This window comes from Oncorhynchus mykiss, chromosome 2 (assembly GCF_057628025.1).
Source record: "Oncorhynchus mykiss isolate SJ-2025 chromosome 2, ASM5762802v1, whole genome shotgun sequence".
NCBI lineage: Eukaryota > Metazoa > Chordata > Actinopteri > Salmoniformes > Salmonidae > Oncorhynchus > Oncorhynchus mykiss.
In genome coordinates this window covers 58172748-58190134 of record NC_143023.1, presented here as the reverse complement: position 1 = coordinate 58190134, position 17387 = coordinate 58172748, and the positions used below count along the sequence as shown (strand labels likewise).

At 42.5% G+C, this 17387-nt stretch overlaps 1 protein-coding gene across 6 annotated transcripts in view; it reads right to left on the bottom strand.

The window, feature by feature from the left end:
* LOC110492579 (protein tyrosine phosphatase receptor type J) overlaps nt 1-16806 on the bottom strand; it is a 66124-nt gene extending 49318 nt beyond the window's left edge. For all 6 annotated transcript variants that reach the window (XR_016487407.1, XR_016487410.1, XR_016487411.1 and 3 more), the window contains exon 1: nt 16556-16806. Coding sequence is in view for 3 of the 6 variants with exons in the window: in XM_021566992.3 (XP_021422667.3) it covers nt 16556-16633 (78 nt within the window). In the remaining 3 variants the exon portion in view is untranslated. The remainder of the gene's footprint in view (nt 1-16555) is intronic.
* Between the last annotated feature and the right edge of the window lie 581 nt (nt 16807-17387).

Genomic DNA, 17387 nt, shown 5'->3' with positions numbered 1-17387 from the left:
GGACTTGTCTGTGTCCCCTTTGGGCCAGATGGGTCATGACACAGGCCATCTGAAGTCTCCAAGCACATTACCTACCAATGGAATAACCTATGTACGGCTCATAATAATGGCTGGAATGGAGCCAAAGGAATGGTATCAGACACATCAAACATGGGGGTTTTCATGTGGGGGTTTTCATGTGGTTGATACCACTCCATTGACTCCATTCCAGTCTTTGCTATGAGCTGTTCTCCCCTCAGCATCCTCCACTGATGTACAACCTCTACAACCTCAGGCGGCTGAAGAAATTCTGCATGGCCCACGAAGACCCTCACGAATTTCTACAGATGCACCATTGAGAGCATTCTGTCAGGCTGCATCACCGCCTAGTACGGCAACTGCACATGGCTCTCCAGAGGGTGGTGTGGTCAGCCCAACGCATCACTGGGGGACACGCTGCCTGCCCTCCAGGAAATGTACAGCACTCGGTGTCAAAGGAAGGCCAAGATGATCATCTAGGACCTCAGCCACCCGAGTCACAGTCTGTTCACTCTGCTACCTTCTGGCAGGCAGACACTGAAAAACAGCTTCTATCTCTTGGCCATCAGACTGTTGAACAGCCAATACTAGCCGGCTACCTGCCCAGTTCTCAGCCCTGCACCTTGAGACTAATGCCCCATGAATATAGAGTCATTGAACGCTGGCCACCTCATATTCTGTTTATAAACTGTTGTTTACTCACTGTGTATATTCTGTGTTCTCGACATAACCCATCCTAATATTCCTACTACTGTACATACCATTTTCTTTCCAAATTATACTGAACAAAAATATAAACACAAACATTTTTAAGATTTTACTGAGTTACAGTTCATATAAGGAAATCATTCAATTAAAATGCATTCATTAGGCCCTAATCTATGGATTTCAAATGACTGGGCAGCTAGGCCCATCCACTTGGCAGCCAGTCCCACCCACTGAGGAGCCAGGTCCAGCCAATCAGCATGAGTTTTTCCACACAAAATGGGCTTTATTACAGACAGAAATACTCCTCATCACCCCCCCCCCCCCCCCCCCATACGATCCTGCTGGTGAAGAAACCGGATGGGCTGGGGTGGTTACACGTGGTCTGTGTTTGTGAGGCCGGTTGGACGTACTGCCAAATTCTCTAAAACGATGTCGGAGGCAGCTTATGGTACAAAAATTAACATAAAATTCCCTGGCAACAACTCTGGTGGACATTCCTGGAGTCTGCATGCCAATGGTGGACATTCCTCAAAACTTGAGACACCTGTGGCATTGTGTTGTACTGTATAACAAAACTGCACATTTTAGAGTGGCCTTTTATTGCTCCCAGCACAAGGTGCACTCGTGTAATGGTCATGCTGTTTAATCAGCTTCTTGATATGCCACACCTGTCAGGTGGATGGAGTCTCCTTGGCAAAGGAGAAATCCTCACTAATAGGGATGTTCACAAATGTGTGCACAAAATTGGAGAGAAATAAGCTTTTTGTGCGTATGGAAAATGTTTGGGATTTTTATTTCAGCTCATGAAAAGTTTCGGAGGGACACTTTGCATGTTGTGTGTATATTTTTGTTCAGTGTATATACTGTCTGTACACCCCACATACAGTGTTTATATTCTGGATTCTGACACATGCTCAATAATATATCGACTCTAGATTATTAATTGGACCCATTCTGTCTCCGGATTTCTTGTTTTGATTTTTTTAAATGATTTGTGTATTGGTATTGTATTTGTGAAACATACACTGTTGGAGCTAGAATCATAAGCATTTCACTGCACCTGCTATAACACCTACAAATCTGTGTACACGACCAATAAACTTTGATTCAGTGTTTTGTATGATGGCAACTTGCCAGTTTCCTAGTCCAGTCCACCACAACTTTTGATAAGTCAAAAGTAAACCTTCCACCAATGCAAACCGCAGGCCTTAGCTGATGTCCTGCGGTCCACTTTGTTTACCAGACGACTAAACATCACACCCACATTATCCCGTTCCCACTAGTGAGTCCCCTATACAAACCCGGTCCTCGCCAAGACAGCCTCGGCTATACAGTCCAGCAAATGAAGAGATGCATTAACTCCACTTAACATACTGGGCGTGGTCTGGTTAGAAAAGTCATATCCTTCATTACATTAGCCACAGTTGGGCACACTTGACAACTCGCGGGACGACATTGACGAGGACGTTGACTGAAATGGTGTAATAAAAAGCCAGGCCTAGACTCAGACCAACATCCAGACCCAGATGTAGAGCTTTCAGATCCAGACCTCCAGGTAGCAGCCCATCCGTTGGGACAGGAAGATATCCTCTGGGCCTACGGTCACCACTACCTCCCCTGGTACTCCCCGGAGACCCCTCTCCCCGTCCTTACCCTTGCCATCACTATTGATATCACCAACCCTGCCCCCCCCCCCCCCCCCCCCCCTGCCTGCCACCCCTCCCTCCCAACTTCCCTCTTCGCTCAATCCCCTTTGTTCTGCTATTCTTCCTAAAGGCTAGGGGGACAGCACAGGGTGTGGGCTTGGGAGGTTGGGTTCTTTGATGCAGTTCTGGCAGTGCTAGCGTTGTGAGAAAGTGAGGAGACAGACTTGCCGGCGACTTGAAATACAGCTACAGACGTTGTTCATTAACTGACATGAACATGACCCAACAGTCTATGTTCCCCTGAAAGTCTTTCATTCTGATAAACATTCTGATAAGCGAATTTAGAGGCTACAGTAGTCCAAATGGGACTTGAACCCACAACTTTGTGATTGTCAGTCAAACACCTAAGACATGACGTCAAGAGGTCTAAACATCTTCATGGGGTTGTTGATGTTATACTATGAATGTTATATGTTCCATACACCAGATACTTGTGCATCTTGAGACATACTGTAGGAGGAAGTCATTCACTGTAGTTCTGCTCGCTCTCACCCCCCCCCCCCCCCCCCCCCTCCCCAGGGGCCTTTGTAGATGACACAGGGGTCTTTGTAATGACACAAAAGGCCCCTAACCAACACATCGCCCAATCAGGAAGACATCTTTCGTAGGCCAAGCTCAATAAATCTGGCCTTGGATGTCCTCTCTGTTTGTGTGTGTCCATGAATTCTTGTGTGCATTTCACACAATATATATATATATATATATATATATACAGTTCCTTGAGACAGGGAAAAAAATCACCTAATATTTTCAAGTATTTTGTGGATACATTTTAGTATAACTTGGCTGATATTGATTGATGGAGTCCCTGCAAAACACCGGGCTAAGACAGTCTTTGGGGGTTTGCCAGCTGAAAGTGTGTGTGTGTGTGTGTGTGTGTGTGTGTGTGTGTGTGTGTGTGTGTGTGTGTGTGTGTGTGTGTGTGTGTGTGTGTGTGTGTGTGTGTGTGTGTGTGTACACGTGAAGGAGTGGACAGAGCATGGGGAGCCAGTCTGATGGTTTTGAAGCTGAAGTTCTACATTCTACACTGAGGGTGGAAATCCTAGAAACAGGATACATACCCTCAGAACAGCCTCAACTTGTCAGGGTATGGACTATACAAGGTCTCGAACGCGTTCCACAGGGATGCTGGCCCATGGTGACTCCAGTGCTTACCACAGTTGTGTCAAGTTGGCTGGATGGCCAAAACAATTCTTATTTAACCTGTCTCCTCCCCTTCATCTACACTGATTGAAGTGGATTCAACGAGTGACATAGATTTTACCTGGTCAGTCTGTGTCGCAAAGCACTATCTGTGAACTAGCTAATTGCTTGAAATGCTTTTCACGACCTCATGAAATTCTGGCTGGTCATGGAACCAGCATCACCCAGGTATACCCATGCTATAGAAAACCTTAAACAAATCATTTTGTTTTCACAAAACTCATTCAGAAATATGTTTCACCCAATGCAGTCATGGGAAAAATGCAGTTCCCTTTCAAAGAGGCACTATGGGTGTCTATGATGTGTGAAGTTTGTGACAAATGTCATTCTGACTTTGTAGATATTGCAAAAAAAAAAAGTCGTTTTTTTCACAAGAAGTATCTTTCATTACGTGTACCGCTTCACTGTGAAGCCAAAGGCACATTTCCACATGCATTGTGTGGACTTCTCCCAGCCAGCCAGCCAGTCGGTCTCTCTCCTGAGTGACCTAGTCATTGTTTTTAAGCTGAAACAACATCCTGGCACAAAGTAGCCCACCCTGGCCTGGCCTGCGACACACCCTGATAACAGCATGGAAGAAACACAGGTCTTCTCAGCCAGTAATTACACTGGGATGTACAGGTAACTGACAAAAAAAAGGAAACACTTGAGTAAATGAGGGATACAAACAATATTGAAAACAGGTGCTTCCACACAGGTGTGCTTCTGAGTTAATTAAGCAATTGACATCCAATCATGCTTAGGGTCATGTATAAAAATGCCCAGTTGCCCATTATTTTGGCTACCATGGCTAGAAGAGATCTCAGTGACGTTAAAATAGGGGTCTCAATGGAGCATAGGGGGTTTAATGTGTGTGTGTGCGTGCGTCAGTCACCAGATCTCAATCCAATCGAACACTTATGGTAGATTCTGGAGCCGCGCCTGAGACAACATTTCCTCTACCACCATCAACAATAAAAACTAATGATGGGATTTCTCATGGAAGAATGGTGTTGCACACCTCCAATAGAGTACCAGACACTTGTAGAACCTATGCCAAGGCACAATTAAGATGTTCCGGTGGCCCAACGGCCTATTAAGACCCTTTTATGTTGATGTTTCCTCTATATTGGCAGTCACCTTTGACCTCCACCTCAAACAAAGGAAGAGAAGTGCCACCCGACATGGTCTAACAAACCAACGCTCTGACTCCTTCGTCTGGCTGAGGTGATGACACCGCTGCTAGGCGGTGCGCCTCCGGGAGACGTTCCTTTGAACGAGAAACTAGACCGGAACAATTGGAGTGTAATCAATTACTACGCCACGGTGAACATCTGTGGTGTTTCTATCAAACGAGTGTGTGGACATTCTCTCACCACGGATGGTCTCTGTCCCTGATCCAGACATCCAGTCGTGGCATCAGCCATGTCCGCTTCTCTCTGTGGGCTGTAACTGTTCATTAACCGGTAGCCAAACATCAATGGCTAATTGAAGTGAGCGACGAGGAAGTACAAACTGCAGCTAAAACGGTAACTAACCCTGCAGGGAAATTTGGGATGATATCTCCATCCAAAGCCATGATAAGATGTACACGAGATAGCTTCTGTCTGTATTATACAGGACTTGAGCTTACAGGTTTTATTAACAGTCTCACCGTATGCCAGTCTGTTTCTGCCAGCGCTTTAGCGGGCGTTCAGGCGGACATTTTGTATCTGCCAAAAATGAATCGCACCCATTGTTATGCTATGCTAGTCATACGTTGAAGGATGATAGAGACGACACATTAAGTGATAGCATACCCATCTAGCACAAGCGCACCGCAACAGCAATCACATTTGAACCATTTTACAACCCCCAAAAACCATTTTATAATGGCCTTTCTACGATCACATTTACAACCTGTACGAGCATCATCGAACACCACGGTACTGACTGAAGCGTTCTGAATCTATCATTTTGTCTGTGGACTGTAACTGTGTAGCAGATAAGATAAGGGTTTTAGGAGAAAAGCCAGTTGTGTCACACCACGTCCCCCAGAGAGAGTTCAATGTCTGTTTGATGGCAGCCATTTTCGGATACATTTGCCTCTGGATTTGTTTGCTGAGTTTCCTGGAGTCAGTGGCTGGCAGATGTGACAGAGAGATTGTTTTCCAGTTACTGTTTAGCCAGTCACTACTTTGGCCCAAAGTAGTCAATAAAAAGGAAAATCCCTTATTGGTAATTTAATTGAAGTTTTGAAAAGAAAAGACAAATATCTTCAGTGGATTAGCTAGTTGTTATCTAGGCTTGTCTTCTGTGTCTCTTTTTTTTGGGGTCATTTTTTTGGGGGGGGTCATTTGTGTGTGTGTGTGTGTGTGTGTGTGTGTGCGTGCATGCAGCCCTTTGTGCGTCTGTGTACGTGCGTGGTTGTGCATGTACCTGTGCTTTTTCATCCCATCCTACCTCCCACTCTAGTGTCCCACACCACCAACTGTATCGTGGCTCTGATCGGGATCTATGGAAATCAGCTGAGTGGTATTTGGCGTCCCAGGCCGGCGGTGCTATAGTGTGCTTTGCTGTGTGGAGATGCCTATCTGGCCTTATTGTATAACAATCGGCACCACTTCTCCCTGCTCAGGTTACTGCCCTAGCTGCAGCCGCACTCACGCAAAAACGCTAGACAGGCAGCCCAGCAAACAGTGGACAACAGGGTGTGTGTGTGTGTGTGTGTGTGTGTGTGTGTGTGTCGATACGGTCAGCAGTTGTGCACCACAGCACAATACCTATGAGAGCAAACCACCACAGCGGCATAGTGCATGAAGCACGCAAATGGGACTGAAATACTGGGCAATTTTCCTTCTTTCATTGTAAAACAGTGAAGCCAATCGGTGGTTCACAAAGATCTTGGATACTGAGAGCTATGTTTATCCACAGCTGAAGTGTCAATTTTATCATACCAACCATACACTAAATCCCAGTTCAGGGGAAACGATGTAACCCACCAACTTGTCGACTCTTTCGCTGTGCTAAACTCTCTCTTTATTTTTCTCTCTCTCTTTCTCTCTCTCTCCAAAGTTTAAACAAGTTCTCTGTTAAGTTAGACCCCCCCCCCACACACACACACTCACTCTCTCTCTCTCTCTCTCTCTCTCTCCTGGCACAGCGCCAGTTTCCTCATCCTTAAAGGAGAACTTATCCTGACCTTTCCAGTTCAGCCCCTCCCCGTCCACCCAGCCCAAAAAAAGAAAACGGCTTTGACATTGCGCATCCCAACGTCCGGGCCGTAGCTCCTTCATAGGCCACCAGTGATAGAGGGAGCGATTAGGCATCTGCTGACAATAAGAGCTTTGAATCAGTCAGTCAGTCAGAGAAGCTGGTCTCTCATTCACATGGGGCTGTAGCCCTGGGTCTCTTTGTCAGGCGTTATAGACATGCAGAGGAGTCAGAGGCCTGTTCAGAAGGCAACATGTTTGGGGCTGTTAATTTGGAAGTGGCCTGTCTGGATTCTGATAGGGGATAGAGGGAGTGGGCTGTGCAGCATTCCATTAAAGCACACTTGATATGACCAGTTGTGTGACAGCCGTACTTTTGACCCGCGATGGACACAGGCGCCTCTATGCTGTTTGAGATCAGGCTTAATAAGTCCTGATTTCCAAAAGGTAAAGGATAAGATGTCAGTTCTATATGTTGCGCATTGGAGGCTCCTCAGAGGAGGAAGGGGAGGACCATCCTCCTTAGTGAATTTCATAAAAATAAACATTTTAAAACTTGAAAAAGTAATAATTTTAAAATAAAACTATACTAAATATATTCACGTTACCAAAGAATTCATTAAAACACACTGTTTTGCAATGAAGGCCTATATTAGACTCAACCACACCATGGTGTAGCTGGAGGACAGCTAGCTTCCGCCCTCCTCTTGGTACGTTGACTTCAATACAAACCTAGGAGGCTCTTGGTTCCCACCCCCTTCCATGGAGTTACACAGTAATTATGACAACTTCCGGAGGACGTCCTCCAACCTATCAGAGCTCTTGCAGCATGAACTGACATGTTGTCCACCCAATCAAAGGATCAGCGAATGAATCTAGTACTGAAAGCATAAGCTGCAGCTAGCTAGAACTGCAGTGCATAAAATATGGTTAGTAGTTGACTCAAAGAGAGAGCGAGACAATAATTGAAAAGTTTTCAACAAATGTATTTCTTCAAAAATGAAGGAGAAGCAAGAGAGAGATTTAGTCATTTTTTTCACTTTCAGTTTCACTTACTTAGCTAGCAAATGCAGCTGATTAGTTGAGTTACTCAAACACTCTGCTCAAACAGAGGGATGCTATGTTAGCTAGCTGGCTATGACTAACCAACACAACACTGGAACTCTTCCAAATCAAGTTAAGCTTTTGCTTTTATTAATTTATTGCCACCTGGGCGTGCCAGTGTAACTGCTTACTGACTATACAAATTAACGTTACTGCATGATTGTAGTAGGTTTAGTAACGCATTAGTTCTATTAGTTATGTTGACTAGGATTTTACTTTAGCTAATATGGGGACAATGATGTAGGTTGTGTGTAGCGGTTATGACATGGTTTGGCTTGGAAAGTTTTTTTTGCCTGGTCACATACAGCTGATGTGTTGTTCATTGAAGGCAAAAGGTTCAAACAAAGGGAAAATGTGAGAGGGAAAACGACGTGGCTGCTATGAAAGTGAACTGTGTTTATGCGTGCTCAGAGGTGTATTCAATCCACCGATTCTGTTGAAAGAAGTTTGTTAAATGAAAGCAAACGAAATGGGGATAAAAATACCTGAATTTGTCCAATAGAAACTCTTGTTTGCAACTGTTGGACTAATGATTAGATAAGCTAGATGCAGGCAAGAGTGTGCAAGACGGTATTGAATGTGTCACTGTCTGTCCATGTGTCACGGTCTGTCATCTCAATTTTTTTCTCTCGACCTGTGTGCACCTAAGTTGTAAACTTTCATTCACAGGCTAGGTTGTAGCAACCTCATGATGATTATAGGGAACATTAGAGTATCATGTAGTAGCCTAAACCTATCGATGTTACATTGAACTGGGTAAATGGAATATGAATGATAGTCATCCAACATGCTGTAACAGAAATAAGGCCATGCTCATGAGAAAAATAATTGTCTTCCCTCATCATAAACGGCACTGACCACCACCAATGTTGCGTGGCACCAAACACGACTTCAAAGTGCTGTGATTGTGTTAGTGTAAATGGAAATTCAACAGAGGTATTGTGTCACAATTTTGTTTAGGGAACAAAGTACAGTAAAGCCTCTACTCAAAAGTCTTCTGTCCCCATCTAACCTGTGTGTGTGTGTGTGTGTGTGTGTGTGTGTGTGTGTGTGTGTGTGTGTGTGTGTGTGTCCATGCTTTTTATTCCAGGAAAACACCCCTAAATGTAGATGTGACCGCAACTTGTACACAGCTGCGTACGTAACTATAAAAGGGGACGAGAGAAAAGGACTCGCTTCCTTGTTCCCGAGATGGACCCACTGATAGCAACGTCACAATTTTCCCATCAAAAATGAGTTCACGGGCAGAGAAGTCATTTCACACACACAGACGAGAGTAATCATTCCATGATAAAGTCATGCAAAGCAATGTACTTTTCCTCGGTCTTTAATTGCCGGGTCTCGCTCTCCGAACTGTAGCTGCTATCTCACCACCCACACTGTAGTTAACAGGGCTATTTGATCTCAGAGGCCATGTCGATGCTGCCGTCTGAAAATCCTTTCATGTGTACAAATCACATACAAATTTCCCTGTTACGAAATAAATAGGGATGTGACAGTCTATTGTGATGCTGTCTTTTTGCTTGTGTGGGTGCTGGAGGTGGCATTCAATGCAAATAAACGCATTTGGAAGATTGACTGTCGATACTTGTACGGTGAACAAAATTTAGCTCCCTGTTTTTATGTCAACTTCTCGTCTGCTTTTAGTACACACACTGAGTATACGAAACATGAAGAACTTGTCAGGGTACGGACTCTACAAGGTGTCGAAAGTGTTCCACAGGGATGCTGACCCATGTTGACTCCAATGCTTCCCACAGTTGTGGCAAGTTGGCTCGATGTCCTTTTGGGCGGTGGACCATTGTGGATACACACAGGAAACAGTTGAGCATGAAAAACCTCTCCTCCTCCTTCATCTACACTGATTGAAGTCGATGTAACAAGTGGCATCAATAAGGGATCATGGCTTTCACCTGGTTAGTCTGTCATGGAAAGAGCAGGTGTTCTTAATGTTTTGTAAACTCAGAATTCTGCATTTCAATACGAAAACAGTCTCTCCCGCTCATCTATTATTATTAAACACAAAACACAAAACCCAAAGACCCTATGGGCCAATGGGGAAACGGGATGATCTTCAGATCCAATGTTAACCTATCAGTTCCATCACTTGCTCAGATTTTTACGTGTCCTTCCATTGGACACCTAGAGGGGAGCGAGGGCTCCCGACCCATGCTCCCCATACAACCTGACAGAGCTTGAGAGAATCGGCAGAGAAGAATATGAGAAGCTCCCCAAATACAGGCGTGGCAAGCTTGTAGCATCATACCCAAGAAGACTCGAGGCTGTAATCACTGCCAAAGGTGCTTCAACAAAGTACTGAATAAAGGGTCTGAATACTTATGTAAATGTGATATTTCCGGTTTTTTTAATAAATGTGCAAAAAATGTGAACAACCTGTTTTTGTATTGTCATTATGGGGTATTGTGTGTAGATTGATGGGGGGGGGGGGGTTATTTAATACATTTTAGAATAAGGCTGTAATGTTACAAAATGTGGTAAAAGTCAATGGGTCTGAATACTTTCATCCTTGGGAAACAGTAGATGAGAAGGGGCACAGAGAAGGAAGAGGAAGGGGAAGGATGAGAAAGCGGGGAAGAGAAGTGGGAGTGATGTAGTCAGTATGGGAGGAGAGCATTACATACATAGTTGGCGAGAAAGAGAGTAAGAGAAAAGGCAAAAGAACAAAAAAAATTGCCAGCAAGAACAATAACAGGAACGAGATTATGTAAAATACTTTCAAGTGCCTTTTCCCTATTGACCTTTCGACCCCTGGGTCCTTTGAGCTGTGAAACACAAAGGTGCCCTCCTCTGAAATGGGTCTTATCTTATCGGTCCCCTACCCACCATCATCATCACCATAATCTCTCCCTTTGGTGGCACTGCCAGCCACTGTTCAATCATGCACGCACACATTCTCACAACCCATGGTTATCAGTACCCGAGAGCTATCAATAGGAACTCGCTCTCAACCACATACAAATCCTAATCTCAAAGCCTTCCACAGTCCCCCAGGGGCCAGCCTAGCACAAACTGAGGGTTATTCGAAAAATGGCTGCAATGGTAGCGTCTATTTCTCACAGCTTTTCTCTATTTCAAACAATGTTCCTTATTGACCGTAAAAGATCGGTAGAGCGAAACGTGGAGGTTTATGAAGTAATATCAGTGAAGAATTCTGTTAAATATTTTGTATTTTTGAAATAAAGGTTTAATTTTCTCTAAATCCAATATGGCCAATCCTTCTTCCCACTATCCACTTCAGAGGACGACTTTGATATTCGAACATGGGATCATTATATGGTTTTACTTAAATCTTTCCACCCAGTGCTAGGTCACCCTTCTCAGCCCTCCCATTTCCCAATTTTTCTGCTGATTTGGTTATATATGAATTCAACTAATTAGCAAAAAATCTCTGAAGCTGGAGACTCATATCTCCCTCACTAGCTTTAATCACCAGCTGTCAGAGCAGCTCACATATCACTGCACCTGTACATAGCCCTTCTATCTACCTACCTCATCCCCATACAGTATTTATTTATTTATCTTGCTCCTTTGCACCCCAGTATCTCTACTTGCACATTCATCTTCTGCACATCTACCATTCCAGTGTTTAATTGCTATATTGTAATTACTTCGCCACCATGGCCTATTTTTTGCCTTAACTCCCTTATCTTACCTCATTTGCACTCACTGTATATAGACTTTTTGTTTCCTTTTGTTCTACTGTATTATTGACTATGCTTTGTTTATTCATGTGTAACACACATGTGTAACTCTGTGTTGTTGTATGTGTCGAATTGCTACGCTGTATCTTGGCCAGGTCACAGTTGCAAATGAGAACTTGTTCTCAACTAGCCTACCTGATTAAATAAAGGTGAAATAAAATAAAATTAGCATAATGCTTCAGTTGAACAACAGATTCTGCTAACTTCCCTTGTGATATTTACCCTTTAACTATAGTGCAGTTCACCTCAGAGGCCGGACTGTCTCTTCTACCTGTGTTATATTAACAGGATTAAAAATCCGTTTTGCATATGTACCATGACCTCTTCTCATCACGATCACTGTGTGTACTCTTCATAGAAGTTGGCAAGGTGATAAGGCATCGCGTTACCACACCACTACATCACCACTTCCTCATCACCCTTAAATTACCCCGTTTAAAATGTTTTAATTTGAAATGTAACCTTTATTTAACTTGGCAAGTCCGTTAAGAACAGATTCTTATGTACAATGACGGCCTACTCCGGCCAAACCCGGACGATGCTGGGCCAATCGGGCGCCGCCCTATGGGACTCCCGATCACATCTGGTTGTGATACAGCCTGGATTCGAAACAGGGTGCCTGTAGTGACGCCTCAAGTACTGAGACGCAGTGCCTTAGACCGCTGCGCCACTCGGGAAGCCCTTAGGCTGGGTGGACACGCCAAACCAAAGCTTCTCACTGTTTGGGGCACTTTTCATAAGCACAGCTCCTTCAAATCTACTACCAGTGGAACTACCATTGGAATAACATATGTATTTAACTTGTAACAAGCAAGTCATCACATGCCGTTTGTGGAATACTTTTGATTCACTTTTCAATATTATGTTATATTATTCAATAAATAATTTAGTAAATTTAAGATTACGGATGTAAAGCGTTGCCCTGAGCTCTCTCTCTCTCAGCCTGAAGTCTTACTCCTGTAGCCTACACGTTATACATAGGGGCAATAAAGTATTTAGTCAGCCACCAATTGTGCAAGTTCTCCCACTTAAAAAGATGAGAGAGGCCTGTAATTTTCATTATAGGTACACTTCAACTATGACAGACAAAATGAGAAGAAAAAAATCCAGAAAATCACATTGTAGGATTTTTTATGAATTTATTTGCAAATTATGGTGGAAAATAAGTATTTGGTCAATAACAAAAGTTTATCTCAATACTTTGTTTTAGACCCTTTGTTGGCAATGACAGAGGTCAAACGTTTTCTGTAAGTCTTCACAAGGTTTTCACACACTGTTGCTGGTATTTTGGCCCATTCCTCCATGCAGATCTCCTCTAGAGCAATGATGTTTTGGAGCTGTTGCTGGGCAACACGGACTTTCAACTTCCTCCAAAGATTTTCTATGGGGTTGAGATCTGGAGACTGGCTAGGCCACTCCAGGACCTTGAAATGCTTCTTACGAAGCCACTCCTTCGTTGCCCGGGCGGTGTGTTTGGGATCATTGTCATGCTGAAAGACCCAGCCACGTTTCATCTTCAATGCCCTTGCTGATGGTAGGCTTTGTTACTTTGGTCCCAGCTCTCCTGCCTGGTGCAGGTCTGCAATTTTGTTTCTGGTGTCCTTTGACAGCTCTTTGGTCTTGGCCATAGTGGAGTTTGGAGTGTGACTGTTTGAGGTTGTGGACAGGTGTCTTTTATACTGATAACAAGTTCAGACAGGTGCCATTAATACAGGTAACGAGTGGAGGACAGAGGAGCCTCTTAAAGAAGACGTCACAGGTCTGTGAGAGACAGAAATCTTGCTTGTTTGTAGGTGACCAAATGCTTATTTTCCACCATAATTTGCAAATAAATTCATTAAAAATCCTACAATGTGATTTTCTAGAATTTTTTTTCTAATTTTGTCTGTCATAGTTGAAGTGTACCCATGATGAAAATTACAGGCCTATCATCTTTTTAAGTGGGAGAACTTGCACAATTGGTGGCTGAGTAAATACTTTTTTGCCCCACTGTATATGAGGACCCACATCCAAAACAGCATGATCATGTCAGGATACAAGCACAGCCCTCTCAAGTACTCACTCACACACACACACACACACACACACACACACACACACACACACACACACACACACACACACACACACACACACACACACACACACACAGTCCTCATTCAATTCCTGACCCCTTTGTGTGGGACTCACACATCTTCACATGCCATTCTCACTCACCCTCTCCAGAAAGATCAGTTGGAGAGCGGTGGACCTAGTTTATAGTCAAATAGTGATAGGATAAGCACAGGTTAAATGGCTAATGGGCTCCAGCAACTACAGTGCCTTGCAAAAGTATTCCTTGGATTTCTTTACAATGTATTGTTACAACGTGGGATTAATTGAATTGTCGTTTTTTTGTCAACAATCTACACAAAATACTCTGTCAAAGTGGAAGAAAAATTATATATATTTTTAAAGATGAATAGAAATTCAATAACAAAAATATTGTCATTGCATAAGTATTCAACTCCCCAAGTCAATACATGTTTAAAAACACCTTTGGCATCGATTACAGCTATGAGTTTTGGGTAAGTCTATAAAAGAGCTATGCACACCTGGATTGTGCAATATTTCCACATTATGATTTTCAAAATTCTTCAAGCCCTGTCAAGATGTTGGGGATCATGGCAAGACAGCAAGTTCAAGTCTTGCCATAGATTTTCAAGCAGATTTAGGTCTAAACTATAACTTGGCCATTCACTCACTGTCTTATTGGTAAGCAAGTTTTCCTCCAGGATTTTGCCTGTTCTTAGCTCCATCCTGTTTCTTTTTATCCTGGACAAAATCCCCAGTATTTGCTGATGTCAAGCATACCCATACCATGATGCAGCCACCACCAAGCTTGAAAATAAGGAGGTAGTTACTCTGTGATGTGTTGTGTTGGATTTCCCCCAAAAAATAAGGCTTTACATTCAGGCTCAAAAAGTATTATTTTGCTGTGTTTTTTGTTGTTGTTGCAGTATTAATTTAGTGCCTTGTTGCATGTTTTGGAATATTTGTATTCTGTATGTTTGTATTCTTCTTTTCACTCTGTCATTTAGGTCATTATTATTATTATTATTGTGGGGTCACTACAATGTTGTTGATCCATCCTCAATTTTCTCCCATCACAGCAATTGACCTCTGTAGCTGTTTTTTAAAATTATTTTTCTTTATTACGGATGTCCTCAATGGTAACATCCCTGAGCAGTTTTATTCCGGTCCTGCAGCTCAGTTCAGAAGAATAACTATATTTGAAGTGTCTGGGTGGTTTAATGTATACATAATCCACAGCATAATTATTAACTTGACCATACTTAGAGATATTTAAGGTCAGATTTGTTATTGTTACCCATCCACCAATCACTGCCCTTCATTATGAGGCTTTCGAAACGATCCCTGGTCTTTGTAGTTCAATTAAAAATATACATATATATTTCACCTTTATTTAACCAGGTAGGCCAGTTGAGAACAAGTTCTCATTTACAACTGAAACCTGGCCAAGATAAAGCAAAGCAGTGTGACAAAAAAAAACACAGAGTTACACATGGAGTGTGTGCAAATAAAGTAAGGAGGTAAGGCAATAAATAGGCCATAGTAGCGAAGTAATTACAATTTAGCAAATTAAAACTGACGTGATAGATGTGCAGATGATGATGTGCAAGTAGAAATACTGGTGTGCAAAAGAGCAAGTAAATAAAAACAATATGGGGATGAGGTAGGTAGTTGGGTGGGCTATTTACAGATGGGTGCTTGAAATTCAATACTTACAGATGTATGTATGGGGGACAGAGGACGGGTTAGTCATTCAAAAATCATGTCAACCCCTATTATTCCACACTTAGTGAGTCCATGTAACTTATTATGTGATTTTGTAGAGCAACATTTGATTCCTGACCTAATTTAGGGTTGCCTAAACAAAGTGGCTGAATACTTATGCAACAACTATATTCTAATATGATTATTTAGAGTATTTTGTGTAGATTCTTGACAATTTTTTTGTAAACAATTATAACAATTTAAATCCCGCTTTGGGGTCTGACAACTTTTGCAAGCACTGTTTGTGCAAAGCATGTTTAAAGTTGTGTTTGTGTATATTGTGCCCTATTCCTTGCGAATTAAGTTTCTGTTGATATTGTTGGTGTTTGTATGAATATGACGTTCTACTATTACAGATGGGTCTGTAGTACCTAATCTAGTAGCTGGCAATACGCTTGTTGTGTAGCCTATTGTATATGTTGAGTTCATTAAAATACCCTTCAACAAAAGACATATGAATAAATATCAAATAGCCTAAAGAGAACAATAAGAATCACGCCCATATTATGCCTAAATATAAAATACTGAATCCCAGAGTGGCATTTTTACATTTACTGTATGAAATAATTGTCAAAAAATGTGAGGGTATTGGAGAGAGATTAACACATTCTCTCACATCCAACTGAATGCAGACAATCCTGGGCCCCCATGCGAATAAATAGCTTAATATTGTTGAAACGTAAAGGTCAATGTATTAATTACTTAGTGACATGAATTGATTACAGTCCTAATTCCAACAAGACCGTATTCATTGCACAATGGAAGCACTGTCATAAACGGAATACATTCTGTAACCTTTCAAATTGAATGGATTTGACAGAGAAAAAAAAATCGAAAAATAAGATGTTCCATTATTATTATTATTCAATGACTTTACAAACTCATGTTTACAGACTCTTTATACAGACTGATAGTGATAGGCCTAAGTCTTACATGCTGCAGCCGCTTGCTGGCAAAAGAACAGAACAGGTGCAATGTTCAGCATCGTCATTTATTACACAATATTGTGGCTTTTCTATAGAAACAACAAGACCGTAAAACCTCTCCAAGTTGTGTTTATGTTGTCAAATATAAATCAATCACTTACTTTGAGAAACAGATATAGGACGACAGACGTCCTGAGAAGAACACCGAAGCAGAACATTCGGCTCATGGCTCCAAGCATCTGGGAGAAACTTCACAAGCGTTTCTTGCTGGTGTGCGCTTGCAATTCCAAACGTTACTTTTTTTTCTCGAAAACTATCTCCTCGACTTTTGATTTTATAGACGCGTACAGTTTAGCCTTGTCGCTGGTGTGGTCTTGTAAACTGTTGCGTTGGCTCGGGTCGCCAAATGAGTGGTGGTGTTTATAGGAAGAAGTTACTTTTCTGTGTCCCCTTTTGCGGGGTGGAGCGGTGGCCTCTGGCGTCACTTTCAGAAGTTATAGCTCTGTGCATGCCTGTACAGTCAGCTTGGCTATGCGCCTCCTCCTCTCCTTCACTTTCTGGCAATGGTCTCTGTGGTCATTTAATCAATGCTGTTGCTAAAGTTACCGGGTCCTCTTCCTCCGCGAGGACTTCGGGGAGGAAGTCTTTTCATTCAGAAATGTAGCCATCCCACATTCTTGCCATAACTCCGCGAAACAGTGTTAGGGGTTCCTCAACAATTCCAAGCACAGCCAAGGCAAATGTTTATGGAAACTAAAATCACAGCTTTCGGTAAGTATGTTCTAAAACATGTGTACATGACCAATAACATTTAATTTGAAGTCTTATCTCCACACCTAAATCATTTTAATATTATTTATATTGTGTGTATTGATACTGGTTGTTTACAATGGGCCTATGTCCCTTATTTGCATACACCAGACCTGAGTCATATACCAAATATATTGAAATGGCTTGATTTTGTTGGTCCGGTATTTGAAGGAAAACATGTAG